At 38.8% G+C, this 20,913-nt stretch overlaps 1 protein-coding gene and 1 long non-coding RNA gene across 2 annotated transcripts; one reads left to right on the top strand and one right to left on the bottom strand.

The window, feature by feature from the left end:
* The first annotated feature begins 1,636 nt into the window (after nt 1-1,636).
* On the top strand, nt 1,637-4,654 carry LOC132286704 (uncharacterized). The gene is made up of 2 exons (XR_009472843.1): nt 1,637-1,903; nt 4,381-4,654. It is a non-coding gene; the product is annotated as an uncharacterized LOC132286704 (long non-coding RNA).
* Nucleotides 4,655-18,287: 13,633 nt separating this feature from the next.
* On the bottom strand, nt 18,288-20,317 carry LOC132286452 (uncharacterized). The gene is made up of 5 exons (XM_059788788.1): nt 19,957-20,317; nt 19,210-19,690; nt 18,990-19,086; nt 18,740-18,908; nt 18,288-18,691 (listed from the first exon to the last, which is right to left on the bottom strand). The coding sequence occupies exons 1-5, from the start codon at nt 20,315-20,317 to the stop codon at nt 18,288-18,290; spliced, it is 1,512 nt and encodes a 503-aa protein (XP_059644771.1).
* Nucleotides 20,318-20,913: the final 596 nt, after the last annotated feature.

Raw genomic sequence — 20,913 nt, 5'->3', positions numbered from 1 at the left:
AGGGGTGCTCGGGCTTATTTATATACACCCTCCAAATTTGCTTCCCTAATTGTGCCTTCTATGCATAAACAAGATGTATAGAATTCAACAAAAAAAAACAGAGATGTGTCAGAGATTCGGAGAACATATTTCTACATCTGCAACTAGAGAATTTTTCACATAAGGCAGCCAAGAACCAAAAACTAGTGCATCCATTTTTTTGTTTTTGTTTTTGTTTTTTTTTTTTTTTTTTTTTAATTTTTTCAGTGAAAATTTCAATATACTCAAGTAGTAGAATGAATTCCATATTCAAGAAAGTAACTAATCTCTTACATGAGATCTTATCTAAATCTCCAAGGAAAAAAGAAATACAAAAAAGATATATAAATAAATAAATAAAGATCAAATTTTCAAGATAAAAATCAAATATTACCAGGTTTCCATACTGCAGTTCCGTCTTAAGATTCGTTTGAGCGATAGCTATGTGGCTTGTGGAGTGATGTCAGAAGAATTTAGGTTGGTGTTTGAAGATGCACAAAATTTTCCCCCAATTTAGAAAGAGAAATTACGCACTTCAAACATTTTCCAACCCTTTTTCCCTTTCCTTTTTGTTTACTTATAGACGGTTACAACCACTCCTGAAGCTTTCTAACTGATTTTCTTATGATGGGCTGGCCTTGTCTACCTTCCTTTTGTTTGGGCCCAACCCCTTTCATCCTACTGCGGGCTTCTCTACTAACCTCCTGGACCTAGGCCCGCTCAGCAAGGACTTGCTTCATTTCAGCTGCCCTTACCGGACCCGTTCTCAGCAATCCGGATCGTATCAAGCCCAGGTCACTTTTAGTGTAATGACCCGGTCATTTTTCTTCCTTTTCTTTTTCTCAGATTTTAACGGATATTTTTTTTTCCGTTGTCTTTTCTTTTTTGGGTTCGGTTTTTCATCACTTGATGTCGTCTCGAGTGCTTTGGAATGATTTCCGAGACTCTTTTCCTTGGATTAACAACTTCCTTTGGGGATTGTGTCATTTTCATATTTTATTTTTCCGAATACTATTCACATTTTGTCTTTTTCTTGTTTATCCATTTTCCTTGCACAACCTCACTTTTTGTGCTCGGATTTGATTCCAGTTTTGCATGCATTCATGATATTTGATTTTCATGATATTGGTATTTTTACTTTTCTAGAAAAGTATATTGATTGCTTACTTCTTTCATAAAGGGGCATTAACGCATACTTTAGTGTAATTATTCTTAACTTGTGGGGTTTTAGTGTAATTAAATAAAGTAATTATTTTTTTTATCTTGGGGACCATTTTGCAATTAAATTTAGAAGATATTTTCAAAAAGGACTTTTTTGTAATTTTTGAAAAGTGTGACAAGTGTCCCACTCTCATTGGTCCACTTGTTGACATTTGTGTGGAAACATTTTAATGCATTGGATGATGACATTTGGAGGGTGAGGATTCACCCACTTGTTGGCTTGAATGGTTAACAAGTGTAGGTGTGGGATTAAGCCTAAGAAGAAGCCATGGATTGGTGACAAGTGTAGGTTCACAATTTAGTCTTGCAAATATCTTTAGGCCACTTTGGGATTATGGTTTTAAAGAAGGGTTTTTGTGCAATTGACCATAGATGTGTGTGTTGACCATGGTGTAAGAGCACATATGAGTGGAGGATTTTTATTTCCTCCACTCATACTTAACCACATTATTTCATTCTCTTCCTTACAAGAAAACCTTAGCCTCTATGGATGGAGCTTGAAGCCTTAGATATTGACCTTGATCTTTGAGGCCCTTCCACTTACTTTAGACCATAAAGCTTGGAATATTTTTTATTCCCCTCATCCTCCTCTTCAAAACCCTTGAAGGATCTAGCCTAACTCCTAGTTTTGCTTTTGTATCTAGAGATTCAATTCTCTAGTGAGGTATTGATCTATTATTTTGAAGTATTTTTATGTCATTATTGAGTGTTTTACATGCATGGAAGAGAAGGACTTGTATTTTGCCCTTAAACTGTTTTAACTTGAAATTAATCTTGTTAAATTAAATATAGAATATGAAAATATACTCAATTATTTTTCATTTAGTTTTGGTTTCATGTAATTTGGATTTAAAATGAAATAGTTATGAATTTTTGAAGTTGCAAGCTAGTTGTTGGAAATTTGAAGCTTTTCCTTTTTGGTCCGGAAATGAATTTTTATATAAAGCTTTGGTGCTTTAATTGCCTTAAAATTTTTACTGGAACTTTCCCCAGGGGTTTTACACCATTCAGAATTTTTTTACGATTTTAGAGAATTTCTAATTTTTTTTAAAAATCCGAAACTATCTACTGTCCATGTTTTTATTGCAGCTGGAAAATATATTTTTAAATGATTTATTTCACTAACCTTTTGACATTGGATCATGGCTTAAATTTCCAGTTTTACACTCTCATATGTTTACTTCCAAAATAAATTAGGTTTGCCCAATTTGGATGTTAAATGAATTTTTCATGAATTTTCAAAGTTGAAAGTTGCAAGCTGAAAATGTGTTTTCTGGGCAGAATTTGTTTCAAAGTTATGGGTCAAAACTGTTTCAATTGGAAAAATATTTTGTTAAACTAAATTGATATTATCAAATTACAGTGTTTAAGCTTTCATTGGGCTTTGGATTCATTCAATTTGGGTTAGAGTTGAATTTTTTATGAATTTTACAAGTTGAAGGTAGCAAGCTGAAAAATCTGTTTTGCGGACTGAAAATTTGGGGCGATTTCATTTCGGTGGTAATTGAGATTTTCATTCCAATTGAGATAGGGAATGTTTTAGGATTATTTGTGTGTTGTATTGTGTATTTGCCATGATTATACAACATATATATATGCCTTGTATCAAATCTAGAAAGTTAGTAATTTTTATTTCTTTGTATAAGATTTAAAATTTATGATGATGTATAACTTTGATTTGAATTGTAACATGTTAGGAAATTATGCTTTGATATGTTGGTTAACATATATTAAATTTGGATCATTTGATTAAGAATTACAACTTTTATTTAATATTTATCTTTAGTGAAAGTTTAATTCACATGGTTGTATCAAGTATTAAATCAAGTTGTAATGTGGTATTTAAATAGGCCTTGGCATGTTCTCTAACATAGATTAAATTGAGGCAATTTGGAATTGTTTAAAAATCTAGAGTAAATTAATTAATTAGCTTGATTAATTTTGTTTCGAGTGTTTTAATCACTGAACTAGTCATTTGATGCTATATATATGATGACCATGACATGTCTTTCAATATATATTAAATTGAGATTATTTGGATTAACTTGGAATTTAGAGAATTTAACTATTTATGTTTAATTAAATTCTACTTTATTACTCCATGGATTTAATTGCATTTTGGAAGTAGTTTCTATATTTAAATCATGGATTTGGATTTGATGTATGTTCACTTGATTACTTTTGAGTATTGGATAACATAGTTGTTACTTTTATATTCATGAGAATATGTTTTTCCTTATTGAATATATTGTTGCTATGTGTAAGGAATTGCACACTTTGTATTTGACATCTTACATGCCATAGTAGTTGTGAATTTTGAGCATGTATTATATAAGTTTCCAAAATTTGGATTGTGCTTGGTAAATAGTTGATATCTTGTATATACATGTTGATATATATACGTTGTTACACAATTTGTTGATTTTGGAAACTTGGGGATGTCGTTGTTTGGCTACGGCTAGGACTTGGTTCTAGTACGGGGGATTGTCCCTCTATATAGTCTAGTGCGCACATAGGGAGGTTACCCATGGGCTAGTAACCCTAAAGTAATTATGTTGTCGGTTTGATTCGGTGTGACGTCCGAGTATCCACTTTGTTTGATTTCGTATTTCATTTCAAGTTGATAACTAGATGATATCGTAACTTGTTGTTCCTTATTTGATTTCCTATTTTGAGCTTAAGATGTAGCTTTGTTAAAGCATGCTTCATGCGTTGTATTGGAAGTTCCATTGTTGGTTAAATTGCATTGATATCATAATTTGTGTTTTGATGTTCAAATGTAGTTTAGGAATGACCTTATAGATTCATTTTGAACATAGACGTTAGGTGGCATGACTCACACTTGTTATTTTCGTATTTTGGATTTCAAGTTGAAAACTTTGAGAATCTATATCTTGTTGCCTTGTATAACATGTTTCCATATTGTTTGAATTGCATGAACAATGTGATTATGATAGAAATGATCTAGGTAGCTTAGGATGCTCCCTAGGTCTCATCTTGACATAGACGTTAGGTGGCATGAGCCCCTTTAACATGTTTCACCATAAGGTGATAAAATTGTAAAATGTTAGGTCGATGCATGCTCATCTCCTACGAGTAGCTTTATGTTACTCACCCCTACAATACTGGGGCATATTTAAGGTACAGGACTCAGGATTTAAAGATTCCATTGCTCCTTGGATGGCTTACAGTTTCTAAGTTTCTATTTTATGCAAGCGTTAGCATAAGATGCCTCTTTGTAGCCCTATTTGTTTAAACTTGTATTCGTTGATTCGTATATGTAAAGTGTCCGTAAGTGCACTCTTTTCAATGTATTTAACATGTATGGGATGAGGCCGGAGGCCAATGGCATGTATCTCATTTTCTATGCACTTTTGTTTTCAAAGTTTATTATGAAAATATTAGAAAATGTTAAGTCATTCCTTTATAACTTTCGCATCGGGTGTTGGAATTTCTTATCTTTTTTGCCCGAACTCAGAATCAGACGATTCTTGTGTCTAATTTTGTTCATTTTTCGTTGTCCTTCCAATGGTGTGCACGGTGGCACCCTTTTAAGTGAGAAATGACCATTTTGCCCCTAGTTCATCTTTTTTCGGGTTAGGCATTCTTGCTTCATTTGTTTGGCTCATTTGAGTTCCGTGGCTTCATGGAGAGTCATTTTGGGGCCTTAGGGATGACGTACATCTCTTGAGGTCATTTAGCTTCTTTCGCTTCCGCATTTCGTGTCCGTTATCGGGTCAATTTCTGGTTCATCACTAACGCACCGGGTTGAGAAATCCGGGTCGTTACAGGTGGTATTAGAGCTCCTAGGTTTGAATACCTTGGACGACGGGTTTTGGGTGCATATCATGCTTATGTTGCCATGCTTTATGGGCTTATATGCTTCATGATAACATGTTTTGGTTTGATAACATGTTTATGTGCTTACGTGCTACATGTGGCATGCCGTTTGTTTAGCATGATTTAATTATCATGTAAAGAGCATGACATATGATGTATTCTAGATCAGATTTGTATATGCATAACTGTGTTGCATATTTGGCATGACACGAGATTGGTAATTGAGGCTCGAGTTGAGGTTGATGGTGATTGTAGTCATAGTTGTATTGTAGTTTAGGTTGTTGTTGACCTAAAGTTGGTTTTGAGGTGGGTGGAGAGACACCTTTTGTTTAGGCTCTCGTGGGGTGAGCCATTAGGCACAACCGTAGTACTGGATTTGTTGATTTTAGGCCATGGTTAGGTTTTGGACCTTTTGGGATCCTTGGTTGTTTTGGAAGGTTCCTCTGAGATTGCAATTTTCGTGGGCGGGTACGTTGTGGGTGGGTGCATGGCACTGTCATGCTACTGTATTGGCAAACTACGAGTGCAGTTCGGATGGAATCAGCGTTGGGTTTTGTTCCGACAGGTGTAGTCCTTTTGATCGATAATGATGATGGTTATTTTGGGGATCAGTCGTAGTGATCGATTTGGTTGTCTGATTGTATGGCTAGAGTTGCCATTTCCTTTGAGTTCTCCTTGCGCGATGACGCTTTTCGGGTCAAGTCGATTAATAGATGCTTCGGGTAGAGAGAGCATTGCATTGTTAGTGTTACTTGTAGTGTCACCGTTAGATTCAGAGATGGATTGTAAGAGTCTTACCATTGTGGTAAGGGCTCACGTTTGTTTTGAGCCAGGTTGTTGTTGCATTGGTTTTTGGAGTCAGTGTATGGCTAGGACTGGTCCTTCCTTTTTACCTAGGCATTTTAGGACACGATATCCATAGGGTTTATTGTTGCATCACTTTTATTTTCTGCAGTTTCTTTTACTACCATGTTAGTAGTATGATTTATGATATTGTGATGCATGAGTAGGTGGAGGTCTATCCACGTTTGCCTTCTTGTTGTGTGGCAATAGCATGCCTTTCTTATATGTTTCGAGATGCCATGTTGTTACTGCACTTTAATGACATGCTTTTGTGTTTATGTGGAGACATGCAGCATGTGCTTTTGATTTTCATCTATGTAAGTAGATTTTCTTTCTGGTAGTTGCATTCCTTGTCATATGCATGACTTTCAGGTTTGGTTTTCCCATTCGTTTCCCTTGGTCGCACGTAGTCTGTATGCGGGTTTCCACAATGGTTTTGTGCTGGTTCGTGTTAGGGACTTCACAAGGAGTGAGTCTCTTCCCTCTGTTGTGTTGTGCACTGTTTTGGGGTTGGTGGGTCCATGAGGATCATCGTTATTGTCTTGAGTCCTTGGTGAGGATTTGATAGATTTTGGTCGACTTACTTCCATGTAGGGGGTGAAGTCGTTGACTTTATTATCTTTTATTTCAGAGATGGAGTCGTGGTGTTGTCCTTTTTAGGACTGGTGGTCCCCTTTCTTTCGTGTCTTCCCTTGGGGAGTTCCTGCTGTGGTTGTTGATGGTTGTGGTGCTCAAGTGAGTTGATTGGTGTGAGATCATTTTATAGAGACTTATGTCCATATCTTTGAGGATTGTTTGATTCGTGAGGTGAGCTCGATGCTCTTTTGAGAATGTCTTTTGGAGACTTGTTCCAGTTTTGGAGGCCTGAATTTTGTTGACTCTTAGGAGGAGTTTTGGAGGATCGTTGTTGGATATGGCTTGCTTGTAGAGTTTTCTCATCCTAGTTATGACTAGGCATGGCCTTGAGGAATCGTAGTTCCAGTGGTTGTTTATAGATGGATCGAAATTGAGAAATTTTGATTTAGCTTGGTGTTGTCAAGTACGATTTTGAGAGACTCATTCTATGACCTTGGTTGTCCAGATTTTGATGTGTGTGTGACTTCGTGGACTTGTATTTCGAGGATCTAGTTATCCGTGATAGGGATTTTGATTCGATGTTTGATTACGGTGAGTAGTCTTATAGTTGATCTATTTTAGGATGATATCTGGGATTTTGGAGATGTTGTTTTGCTTGTCAGACTTTGGATTCGTAATTGATGTTGTTGATAGTAGTGTTTTGAGATGTTAAAATTGTTGGTCTTTTTGTATTAAGGATTTAAGGCTTTAAGCGTAGCGGTACCTATGGCATTGTTGTCAGAGTTTTGGTATTGGCCAGGATGGTCCAGCCGGACATCTTTGGACCATATCTTAATTCTCACAAAATGTTGGTTTCCGTAGTGCTTTTGGTAATGATCATTTTTGACATTGAAGTCGTTTGTATTGAGAGGTTTCATGGGTAGACCTAGTGGGGGCAGGTTATGAATTGGTGCCTTATATTGTCATGCTACCGTACAAGTTGTGTGCTGTGGGCGGGTGCTAGTTGCCGTCGATGCTACCTTACTGACGAGTAAGTGTGGGCGGACACTAGGAATTGTCATTGCTACCACACATTTGAGTACGTCGTAGGCGGGTTCTGGTCGCTATTCGTACTGCCATGTCGTCTTTGTTTAGTACTTTGATTTGATTCATGGATATCTTGGAGTTCTGTTGGTGGTTGTTTTTGGTTCCTTATGATGGTTCGTCAGGAGTGGTGCTTTCGATTGTTGTCTTCCATTCCCTCGTCTGGCCTTAAGTTCTGTGTGTGAGTTTCGACTTGTGGTGTGGCCATGTGATCACTTTTCTTTTGAGGGGTAGTCCTATCATGAGCACGTGGGTGCGAATGACATGGGGTTGTACGTTGTTTTCAGTTTTGGGATTACTTTTGTAGCATGTTGTGAGGGATATTCAGAGATGTACTCCGTAGTTATCCTGGTTTCGCCTTTTTGTTTTGTTGGGGCTAGATTTCGGGAACGAAATCCCTTTAAGGTGGGAAGGTTGTAATGACCCGGTTATTTTTCTTCCTTTTTTTTTTTTTTTCTCAGATTTTAACGGATATTTTTTTTTTTCCGTTGTCTTTTCCTTTTTGTGTTTGGTTTTTCATCACTTGATGTCGTCTCAAGTGCTCTGGAATGATTTCCGAGACTCTTTTCCTTGGATTGACAAATTCCTTTGGGGATTGTGTCATTTCCATATTTTGTTTTTCCGAACACTATTCACATTTTGTCTTTTTGTCGTTTATCCTTTTTCATTGCACAACTTCACTTTTTGTGCTCGGATTTGATTCCGGTTTTGCATGCATTCATGATATTTGATTTCCATGATATTGGTATTTTTACTTTTCTAGAAAAGCATGTTGATTTCTTACTTCTTTCATAAAGGGGCATTAATGCATACTTTAGTGTAATTATTCTTAACTTGTGGGGTTTTAGTGTAATTAAATAAGGAATTATTTTTCATCTTGGGGACCATTTTGCAATTAAATTTGGAAGATATTTTCAAAAAGGACCTTTTTGTAATTTTTGAAAAGTGTGACAAGTGTCCCACTTTCATTGGTCCACTTGTTGACATTTGTGTGGAAACATTTTAATGCATTGGATGATGACATTTGGAGGGTGAGGATTCACCCACTTGTTGGCCTAGGATTGGTGCACTTGTTGGCTTGCACGGTTGACAAGTGTAGGTGTGGGATTAAGCCTAGGAAGGAGCCATAGATTGGTGACAAGTGTAGTTTCACAATTTAGTCTTGCAAATATCTTTAGGCCACTTTGGGATTATGGTTTTAAAGGAGGGTTTTTGTGCAATTGACCATAGATGTGTGTGTTGACCATGGTGTAAGAGCACATAGTGAGTGGAGGATTTCTATTTCCTCCACTCACACTTAACCACATTATTTCATTCTCTTCCTTACAAGAAAACCCTAGCCTCCATGGATGGAGCTTGAAGCCTTAGGCATTGACCTTGATCTTTGAGGCCCTTCCACTTACTTTAGACCATAAAGTTTGGAATACTTTTTGTTCCCCTCATCCTCCTCTTCAAAACCCTTGAAGGATCTAGCCTAACTCCTAGTTTTGCTTTGATATCTAGAGATTCAATTCTCTAGTGAGGTATTGATCTATTATTTTGAAGTATTTTTATGTCATTATTGAGTGTTTTACATGCATGGAAGAGAAGGACTTGTATTTTGCCCTTAAACTATTTTAACTTGAAATTAATCTTGTCAAATTAAATACAGAATATGAAAATATACTCAATTAGCTTTCATTTAGTTTTGGTTTCATGTAATTTGGATTTAAAATGAATTAGTTATGAATTTTTGAAGTTGCAAGCTAGTTGCTGGAAATTTGAAGCTTTTCCTTGTCGGTCCGGAAATGAATTTTTATATGAAGCTGTGGTGCTTCAATTGCCTTGAAATTTTACTGAAACTTTCCTCAGGGGTTTTACACTACTCAGATTTTTTTCACGATTTTAGAGCATTTCTAATTTTTTTTTAAAAATCTGAAACTATTTGCTGTCTATGTTTTTATTGCAGCTGGAAAACATATTTTTAGATGATTTATTTCACTAACCTTTTGACATTGGATCATGGGTTAAATTTCTAGTTTTATACTCTCATATGTTTACTTCCAAAATAAATTAGGTTTGCCTAATTTGGATGTCAAATGAATTTTTCATGAATTTTCAAAGTTGGAAGCTACAGGCTGAAAATGTGTTTTTTGGGCAGAATTTGTTTCAAAGTTGTGGGTCAAAACTGTTTCAATTGGGAAAATATTTTGTTAAACTAAATTGATATTATCAAATTACAATGTTTAAGCTTTCATTGGGCTTTGGATTCATTCAATTTGGGTTAGAGTTGATTTTTTTATGAATTTTACAAGTTGAAGGTAGCAAGCTAAAAAATCTGTTTTGCGGACCAAAAATTTGGGGCGATTTCATTTCGGTGGTAATTGGGATTTTCATTCCAATTGAGGTAGGGAATGTTTTAGGATTATTTGTGTGTTGTATTGTGTGTTTGCCATGATTATACAACATATATATATGCCTTGTATCAAATCTAGAAAGTTAGTAATTTTTATTTCTTTGTATAAGATTTAAAATTTATGATGATGTATAACTTTGATTTGAATTGTAACATGTTAGGAAATTATGCTTAGATATGTTGGTTAACATATATTAAATTTGGATCATTTGATTAAGAATTACAACTTTTATTTAATATTTATCTTTAGTGAAAGTTTAATTCACATGGTTGTATCAAGTATTAAATCAAGTTGTAATGTGGTATTTAAATAAGCCTTGGCATGTTCTCTAACATTGATTAAATTGAGGGCATTTGGAATTATTTAAAAATCTAGAGTAAATTAATTAATTAGCTTGATTAATTTTGTTTTAAGTGTTTTAATCACTTAACTTGTCATTTGATGTTATATATATGATGACCATGACATGTCTTTCAATATATATTAAATTGAGATTATATGGATTAACTTGGAATTTAGAGAATTTAACTATTTATGTTTAATTAAATTCTACTTTATTACTCCATGGATTTAATTGCATTTTGGAAGTTGTTTCTATATTTAAATTATGGATTTGGATTTGATGTATGTTCACTTGATTACTTTTGAGCATTGGATAACATAGTTGCTACTTTTATATTCATGAGAATATGTTTTTCCTTACTGAATATATTGTTGCTATGTGTAAGGAATTCCACACTTTGTATTTGACATCTTACATGCCATAGTAGTTGTGAATTTTGAGCATGTATTATATAAGTTTCCAAAATTTGGATTGTGCTTGGTAAATAGTTGATATCTTGTATGTACATGTTGATATATATACGTTGTTACACAATTTGTTGATTTTGAAAACTTGGGGATGTCGTTGTTTGGCTACGGCTAGGACTTGGTTTTAGTACGGGGGATTGTCCCTCTATATAGTCTAGTGCGCACATAGAGAGGTTACCCATGGGCTAGTAACCCTAAAGTAATTATGTTGTCGATCTGATCCGGCGTGACGTCCGAGTATCCACTTTGTTTGATTTCGTATTTTATTTCAAGTTGATAACTAGATGATATCGTAAGTTGTTGTTCCTTATTTGATTTCCTATTTTGAGCTTAAGATGTAGCTTTGTGAAAGCATGCTTCATGCATTGTATTGGAAGTTCTATTGTTGGTTAAATTGCATTGATATCATAATTTGTGTTTTGATGTTCAAATGTAGTTTAGGAATGACCTTATAGATTCATTTTGAACATAGACATTAGGTGGCATGACCCACACTTGTTATTTTCGTATTTTGGATTTCAAGTTGAAGACTTTGAGAATCTATATCTTGTTGCCGTGTATAACATGTTTCCATGTTGTTTGAATTGCATGAACAATGTGATTATGATAGAAATGATCTAGGTAGCTTAGGATGCTCCCTGTGTCTCATCTTAACATAGACGTTAGGTGGTATGAGCCCCTTTAACATGTTTCACCATAAGGTGATAAAATTGTAAAATGCTAGGTCAATGCATGTTCATCTCCTACGAGTAGCTTTATGTTACTCACCCCTACGATACTGGGGCATATTTCAGGTACATGATTCAGGATTTGAAGATTCCATTGCTCCTTGGATGGCTTACAGTTTCTAAGTTTCTATTTTATGCAAGTGTTAGCATAAGATGCCACTTTGTAGCCCTATTTGTTTAAACTTGTATTCGTTGATTCGTATATGTAAAGTGTACGTAAGTGCACTCTTTTCAATGTATTTAATATGTATGAGATGAGGCCGGAGGCCAATAACATGTATCTCGTTTTCTATGCACTTTTGTTTTCAAAGTTTATTATGAAAATATTAGAAAATGTTAAGTCATTACTTCATAACTTTCACATCGAATGTTGGAATTTCATATATTTTTTGCCCGGACTCAGAATTAGACGATTCTTGAGTCTAATTTTGTTCATTTTTCGTTATTCTTCCAATGGTGTGCACGGTGGCACCCTTTTAAGTGAGAAATGACCATTTTGCCCTTAGTTCATCTCTTTTCGGGTTAGGCATTCTTGCTTCATTTGCTTGGCTCATTTGAGTTCCGTGGCTTCATGAAGAGTCATTTTGGGGCCTTAGGGATGACGTACATCTCTTGAGGTCATTTGGCTTCTTTCGCTTCCACATTTCGTGTCTGTTATCGGGTCAACTTTCGGTTCATCACTAACGCACCAGATTGAGAAATCCGGGTCGTTACATTTAGTATCCTCATTTCCCCCTATAATCTCTCCCTAATTAATTAGGGTGAGAATATCGAAAAGACACAATCATGATTTGACGGCTCGGAGTGATGACATGGGGAATCGAACGGCTGGCTTGAAGATCCATACCTTGAGATCTGCTGCGCCACTTTCGCCTTAACCCTTTGAACACTGAGTTGCCTCCATTTCTTCTCTTTAAAAAACCCTAACCCCTCAATCTCTGTCTTCCTTTAATCTCTCCCACCTTCATCCTCTGTCGTCGTCTTCTCCGATTACCTCTGTCATCCTCCTGCATTTTCCGACGAGTTTTTCTTTGCGATTTGGCTCTTGTATTGTCGCAGGGTACTTCGTGAACTCATTTCCCAAGGTTAGTTTCTTTCTTTTGCTATTCTTTTTGAAAGAAAAACTTTTAGATCCAAAGATTCTTCCCCCTTTCCATGGCTCCCCTTAATTTGGACACCACTCGTTCTAAGAATAGCATCCCGAATGACGTTTCCCTTAGAATCTATCCCACAAATCTAGATAAGAGCTCTGGTGAGGGTCTCCTTCCTGGAGAAATTTTATTCTCTGCTATTGACTTAAATGTAATTAGGTTCCCTCTACACCCATTCTTTTGTTATGTCTTCAATAAATTGGGGCTTTTCCCTCTACAGGTTAACCCTAACTTCCTTAGGGTAATTTCAGTCTTTCTGCTCTTGAACAGTGATAGGGATCTCAATCTAGATATTATTGACCTCTTACTTTGTTACCGAATTAATAGAATCAAGCACAGTGAGAAGTACTTTCACTTCTATCCTATTGAAAAACGATCCATCTGTACGGACAAGCTCTCTTTTGAAAAGGGTTGGAGACAAAACCTAATTAGGGTCAGTGGGAATTGGGGAACTCCGTTCAGTCAGTCCTTCCCTATCCCTACCACCTTTGGAGAGTGCTTGGTCTCTGGCTATAAGAAGCTTAAAAAACATCCCATTGACTGCCATTGTGAAAATTGCCTTCCCCGTTTTTGTACTTTTCTTTGTAAATGTCTTCAAATACATCATGACGAACTGGTTTACAGCATTTGTAGGGCCAAGCTTGACGTCCTAAAAGAGAGAGTGCTGAACAACATCCCTTCAGCTACTGACTTGCTTACTTCTGACAATCTTTCTGACATATTTCTCTTAGGATCTACAATGGAGAGTATTTAGATTCCATCCTTCAGCAGGAGGAGACACTCTGCTCCCACTCCTTCTGCTGCACCTGTCACCACAACAACTTCCTCAACTGTCCCCAGCTCCGGAACAAGTTATGACTGTCCCAGTTGTAACTCAAGTTGTAGATCATTCTATTGCTGGGCCCTCTACGTCTATCCCTACTAAGGCTCAAGTTGTAGATCATTCTATTGCTGGGCCCTCTACGTCTATCCCTATTAAGGCTCAAGTTGTAGATTATTCTACTGAGGCTTAACCCACTGAATCGATCAATGAGTCCTCTAACATTCTGGTTGACACTTTTTCAGATGACACTCAGGATGTTGGGGGTTCTTCTCGAAACAATGGAGGATCTCCTCCAGTCTGAGCTGGTATGTCACAGAAGAGCCTGGGCAAAAGGCCGATGCCTGAGGGTGGTCATGATCAGAGCGACATCCCACCAGCGCAGAGGGCCAGGGTGACCTCTTTCAGGATCACTGATCCTTTGCCCCCTCCTTAGTTATTCATACCGGAGGGTGAATCTGCTAGAACCTTTGGTTCCACACCATCCATTCTCCCATGGCGCCCCTTGCTCAGCCGTGAGGATGGCTCGACCATTGGCCCCACAGATTCTTTATTCCAGGACTCTCTTACTTCATTTGCTTTTCCAGAACAAGATGACCTTCAGTGAGATGTACCGGCGGTTCCCAGCAGCTGCCGTTGAGGTAACTCTTCCTCCCCTTGAGATACATTTCTTTTTCATTTTAATTATTTGATGGTTGAACTAGCCAGAACATCCTTTCCCTTGTACAGAATCTATTTGGGATGTTTACCTTCCAAAAGAGCATTAAAGCTCTGAACAAGAAGCTTAAGTCTCTCTCTGCTGCCTTTAAGAGATTTGTTGAATCAGAGAGCTTACTTGAGGCCAAGATTGAATGCAGAGAGATTACAGCTTCAGGGATTGCTCCACCCTTTTTCCCTCTGAACGTCCCTCTTATCACCACTATCATCCCTTCCACATCAGTTGCCTCTAACAGACTTACGCTGACTGAGGGGGTTATCCATCTTGACTCTCCCCCCAGAGATAATGAAACAACTAACGGTGGAGAGGTCAACAATGAGCCAGAGGGTAATGGTGGGGGAGACAATGAGTCTGGGCTAGGAGAGGAACCTGCCAACTAAAGTTCTGTGGACCTCTACAGCAGTTTATTTTTTTTATTTTTTACAAGTGTTCAAGAATTCATGTACCTCCAGAACATTAACTCATGTACTCAAGAACTTATTTTGTGATAAATGAAAGGGGAATGATATATCTGTTTTTTACAAAACTTCCATTCTTTAACCCTGAATGACATGACAATTCGATCTTTTAATTTATTTTATTTTATTTTATTATTTTATTTTTTGTTGTGATAAGTGTTTGGCGTTCGGCTAATAGTGTCACTTGCCACTTACTTTTCTAAGTGCTTGGCACTCAGCTAGAATGCCACTTTTCAATTTTTTTTTTTTTTGTGTGCAAGTGTTTGGCGTTTGGCTAATAGTGCCACTTGCCACTTACTTTGCTAAGTGTCTGGCACTCGGCTAGAATACCACTTGCCACTCGGCATATATTTACTTTTGTGCAGGAGTCTGGTGTTCGGCTCGTAGTGCCTAGTGCTCGGCTAGAATGCCACTTGCTACTTGGCTTTTTTTATTTTTTGTGCAGGAGTCTGGTGTTCGGCTCGTAGTGCCAGTTGCCACTCGCTCTGCTAAGTGCCTGGCGTCGGCTAGAATGTCACTTGCCACTCGGTATATATTTATTTTTTTGTGCAAGAGTCTGGCATTCAACTCGTTGCATTCCATGGTTTATTGACCAACCTTCCTGCCATGGTCTCCAGAACGTATGCCCCATTTCCTATGACTTTTGCAACCCGTCATGGACCTTCCCATGGTGAAAACATCTTTTTGACTACCCCAACCTTCTTTTTCAGAACTAGATCGCCAAGGGCAAAGTCTCTATACTTCACCCTTTTGTTATGGCTATTCATGAGCATCTGTTGATAAGATGCAAGCCTTATTGCAGCTGCGTCTCTTTTCTCCTCCAACAGATCAAGATTAAACCTTAACATGCTATCATTCTGCTCTTGATTACACGCTAAGCTCCTAACAGTTGGAACTAAGTGCTCTACCGGTATCACTGCCTCGGTGCCGTACGCCATAGTGAATGGGCTCTCCCCGGTCGGCCGTTTCGGGGTTATTCTTTAAGCCCACAAGATGTTCGGAAGCTCGTACAACCATTTTCCTTTTTCATCTTCGAGCTTCTTCTTGATGCAGGAAAAGATTGTTCTATTCGTAATCTCAGCTTGACAATTTGCCTGTGGATGGCTAACTGCTGCCAACTTTTAATTAATTCCATACTCTTCCAGCAACTTCCTCACTTGTTTGCTGTCGAGATTAGTCCCATTGTCCATAAAAATTGACCTTGGAACGCTAAAACGACAAATAATATTGCTCCAGATAAAGCGCCTTACTTGAGTTTGGGTCACACTTGGATACGGCTCTGCCTCCACCTATTTGGTAAAGTAATCTATGGCTAGTAGAACGTATTTGTTCTATGACCTTGCAGTCAGCAGAGGGCCAACCACATCCATCCCCCATTGCGCGAAAGGCCAGCCATTACGTGCAAGTCTTCAGGTGGTTGATGTATCAATGGTCCGAACCTTTGGCATTTATCGCATCTTCTGGAGAATTCTTCTGTATCCCGTGACATATTCGGCCAAAAATACCCCTATGCCAGAGATCTTCCCCCTGAATGATTGCCACATACACCCTCATGAATGGTTCGCAAGATCTGCCCAGCTTCTATGGGGGTAACACATTTTAAGTATGGACCTAAAAAAGACCGTTTGTATAGTTGATTTTGCACAATAACATACTTCGCAGCCTTTGACCTGATCTTTCTTGCCTCATCTTTTCGCTCGGGCAGCACACCATCCCGTATGAAAGTCAAGATTGGGTCAATCCAGCTCGGCTCGTATAGAATAACATTAACTTGCTGAGGGTTCGAACTGGACGGTTCATTAAAGATGGATGGCTGGTTCGACACATCAATTGGGATAACTCTAGCCAACGTTTCTCCAGAACTAGATGCACTACATGCCAATCGATTGGCATCTTCATTATATTCTCTCGACAATTGGATAAATTTGATTTGATCGAAGTCTTTCGCTTCATACAGAACAGCAGAATGGTAGGCTTCCATTGTCTCATCTTTAGTTCCATATTCTCCAGTTACCTGCCGTATTATTAGCTGCGAATCACTAAAAGCAACTAAACTTTTGATCTTCAATTCCTTAGCCAACTTCAGTCCAGCCAGCAATGCTTCGTATTCAGCCTCATTATTGGTTGCGTTAAACTCAAGTCTAATCACTTGGCTCAGCGTAGTACCCTCTGGTGTTTGGAGTCTGATCCCAATTCCTACTCCCATTTGATTTGACGAGTCATCGACGAAAATTTTCCAAGAGAACCTTCACGATCCTCTTCCAAGTCTTCGGTATCACATTTTAGCTGGAAATCAGCCACTACCTGACCTTTGATGGTTGTTCTGGGTTCATAAGTTATGTCAAATTAGCTCAGCTCTATGGCCCACTTTATCATTCTTCCAGACAGATCTGGCTTATGCAGGATCGTCTTTATAGGGAAGGTGGTCAGAACGACAACAGGGTGGGACTCAAAATAATGCCTGAGTTTCCTTTTGGCATTTACCAATGCCAGGATCATTCGTTCGGCCTTTGAATACTTTCTTTCTGGTTCTGCCATTGTTTTGCTGACATAGAACACCAGGAACTATTTTTCTTCCTTACGGCGAATCAGAACGACACTTGTAGTAATGCTGGACACACCGAGGTATATAAAAAGTTTTTCACCCGACTCAAGAGCACATAATACTTGAGGGTCCGCATATATTCCTTCAAGCTGGTCAGTACTTGTCTTTGCACATCCCCCCAGGCCTGCCTTCCATGGCCTCGTATTGTATCGAAAAACGGCTCACATCGATCTAACAATTTAGAAATGAACTGACTCAATGCGGCTATTCTTCTTGTGAGTGCGTACACCTCTCTGACTATTTTTGGTTCTGCATTGCTGATCAGAGATTTTGTTTGGGCTGGGCTGGCTTTAATTCCTCTATAATTGACCACGTGTCCTAAGAATTGGCCAGAGCTCACCTCAAATGAGCATTTGGTTGGGTTAAACTTCATTTCATACCTCTTTAACACACTGAACACGTCTTGTAGGTGTTCCAGGTGATCTTTCTTCTTCTTACTCTTTACCACCATGTCATCAATGTATGCCTTCACAGTCTTCCCCGTTTGATTTTTGAAAATCTTGCTGATCAGCCTCTGATAAGTAGCTCCAGCATTCTTTAGTCCAAATGGCATGACCTTGTACCAGTAGGTTCCTTGCTCGGTGACAAAAAAAGTTTTCTCTTCATCAATGGGGTCCATAGGGATTTGATTGTAGCCCGAGTACGGGTCCAGGAATGTTAACCATTCGTACCCAGTAGTGGCATCCACCATCTAGTCAATCTTTGGCAATGGAAAGCTATCCTTCAGGCAAGCTTTGTTCAGATTAGTGAAATCAATACATACTCTCCATTTCCCATTCTTTTTCTGCACAACGATGACATTTGAGAGCCAAACTGGGTATTGGACCTCTCTAATGAACCCTGCATCGAGCAATCGATCGATTTCTTCAGCCCTTATTTCTCCTTTTTTACAAATCTTGTTCCCACTTATGTGGTTCGATCTGGCTTCTTATGGTCGATCTGCACGTCAACAAGAGGTTCTTCAATCAAGACCGAAGGCTCCTCCTCCCCACTGTTGTTAGGTGCAGGACCATGTAATTGTTATCTTGGGTTAGTAGAATGGATGGGTGCTTTTCCTTTTGCAGCAGACTTCAGAGTTACAGAGTAGTATTCCTTGGCCGTGACCTGATCTCCATGAATGTCAATCACTTTGTTCCTATCTGGACCTAAACATCTCATCACTTGATGCAGAGTTGATGGAACACCCTGGACTCTGTGGATCCACCCTCTTCCCATCAGAAGGTTGTAGGAGGGATGGATCTCAATGACTACAAATGTCTCTGTCAGAACTCTTTCAGCAGCCTGCACAATCAATTCTACCATGCCAATGGGCTCCACCCATTTCCTAGCGAACCCCAGCAATGGATTTCCTGTGGGTTTGAGCCTTTTCGGCTTGATCTCAAGCTGATCAAATGTTACTTTGGGCATGACATTCGCACTGCTTCCTGGATCAATCAGAACTATTCACACCAAGCATTCTGCTACCGTCAAACTGACGACCAGTGGATCTTCATGAGAGGTCTGGACGCGGAACAGGTTCGTTCTGTCAAACATTTTCTGTGCGGATGCGTTCTGCTGATGCAAAGCATGCACACTGCCAATCCTCCTCTTCATTTGTGCTTGGCGTTGTCGCGTTCTGAGCAGCTCCTCTAACTTTGCTGTCTGTTCAGGTCAGCCATGAATTACATTTATAATCCGAATGGGCTGAGTGCTATGGTGACTCAGCTTCTGAGTTATCTTGACCTGCTCAGTCGGTCGATTCTGCTCCTGTGCTGGCCCTTGAACATATCCTGCAAATTCCCCTTTTGCGATCAGCATCTCTACTTGCCTCCTTAGGTTCCTGCATTCATTAGTCTGATGACCAAAGTCACTATGGAAAGCACAATGTTTAGATTGATCCCTCTGTTCAAAAGGTTGTTTGATTGGTAAGGGAGGGCGAAACTTATCTTTATTCTCTTGATACAGCCTTGCCAGAGTAACTCTGAGTGGAGTAATTGCCTCTTCCTCTCTGGGCCTCTTCTCGGCCTTCCAGGAGGTCTGACAATGTGGTTGAGCTTGTTTTTGCCGGATTTTGGCTTTAGACTTTTCCTTTGTTGAGATAATTGATGTCTTCCTTGCATTAGCTGCCTCTTCTTCTTCCAGACGCACAAAATCATCAGCTCTCTCATTCAGCTCGTCTATGGTCTTTGGTGTATTTACCACTAGGCTTGTGTGGAACGGTGTTCCTCGGTTCATTGCAAGTTTGAACACTTGAATCGCCGTAGACGGATGACATTCCATTACCATGCTCTTGACAAGGTTGAACCTGGTGAGGAAAGCTTGGAGTCGTTCATCTTCGTGTTGCTTCATTGTAAAGAGACTTGAAATGTCCTTGGCCGGGCGTTTATTCCCATAGTACTGGCTTATGAACTTGTCGCACAAGTCCTGGAAACTAGCAATTGAACCTTGAGCCAGATTCTTAAACTAATTGAGGACTGGCCCAGCTAAACTTATAGGGAAGCACTTGCATATCAAAGGATCATTGTTTGTGTTTAAAGCCATTTTCAACTGAATGTGGTAGATGTGATCAATCGGGTCGGTTGTTCCATCAAACAGAATGAAGATCGGTATGGAAAACTTCCTCGGATTTGGAGCGTTTAGGATTTTGTTAGTGAATGGAGATGTAATTGTTCTTACTGATGAACGAAGTGCTTCATTCTCCCTTAAGAACCGTGATGGAACTCTAAGGTCTGCAGATCTCCTTTCTGAACTCCTATAATCAAACGTTGCCATTGAAGGCCGATAGGGTGGATCAAACGATCTATCCTCCGCAAACTCACTCTACCACGGTGATGTAGCCCTATAATCAAACGCTGGTGCTTCTTCTCGCATGATCCTTTCAAATGAATAGATCCCTCTCGATCCTCTACCTGACGAACATTTGGAGGTAAATCGCCTACCAAAATTTCTTCACGATGAGGATCCATGCGATTGACACCTTCTGGATCACCTTGATGAACAACATTGAACGGCAAGACTCCCTTTCCTACCGGAGGTGGCCTTGGAATAGTAGGAGCCTCACGACGCTCCATTCCAGCTCATAATTCTGCATTCTTTCTTCTCAGGGCTTCGATCATGCTCATTAACTCATCGATCTTCGACTGCTGGCCATTCTCCAATGGATTTGAGCTCTCTTCTCCGATCATCATTCCTGATCGGAGCAAAGTCATTAACCACAGATTTCTGATCAGATCTGAGCTTTGCTAATGCAAACGCACTAGATCTGGACTCAAACTAGTTGAATTCCGATCGCTACTGGCCGGATTTGAATTACTTCTGCGATGATCTTGCTAAATTCGACAATCTCAACAAGTCTCAACTGCGCATCTCACCGGAACAAACACAGATCAGAATTGCGTAAATCGGATGACAATCTTTCGAAATCAACTAGAACCGAGATTCAGCAAGACAGACCACGATTTCATTGATTCAGCTTTCAGAGATCAAGCATCTTCTTCATAAATTACTCTGGATCGAATCGATTTGGATCAAACATCAATCAATCCTCATCGCTTCCCACAGACGGCGCCATTGAAGATGCACAACATTTTCCCCCAATTTAGAAAGAGAAATTACGCACTTTAAACATTTTCTAACCCTTTTTTCCTTTCCTTTTCGTCTATTTATA

This window comes from Cornus florida, unplaced genomic scaffold (assembly GCF_030987335.1).
Source record: "Cornus florida cultivar Cherokee Brave unplaced genomic scaffold, ASM3098733v1 CherokeeBrave_3.0.0_Hap2_Chr11, whole genome shotgun sequence".
NCBI classification, from domain to species: domain Eukaryota; kingdom Viridiplantae; phylum Streptophyta; class Magnoliopsida; order Cornales; family Cornaceae; genus Cornus; species Cornus florida.
This window is presented reverse-complemented; position numbering and strand designations above follow the sequence as displayed.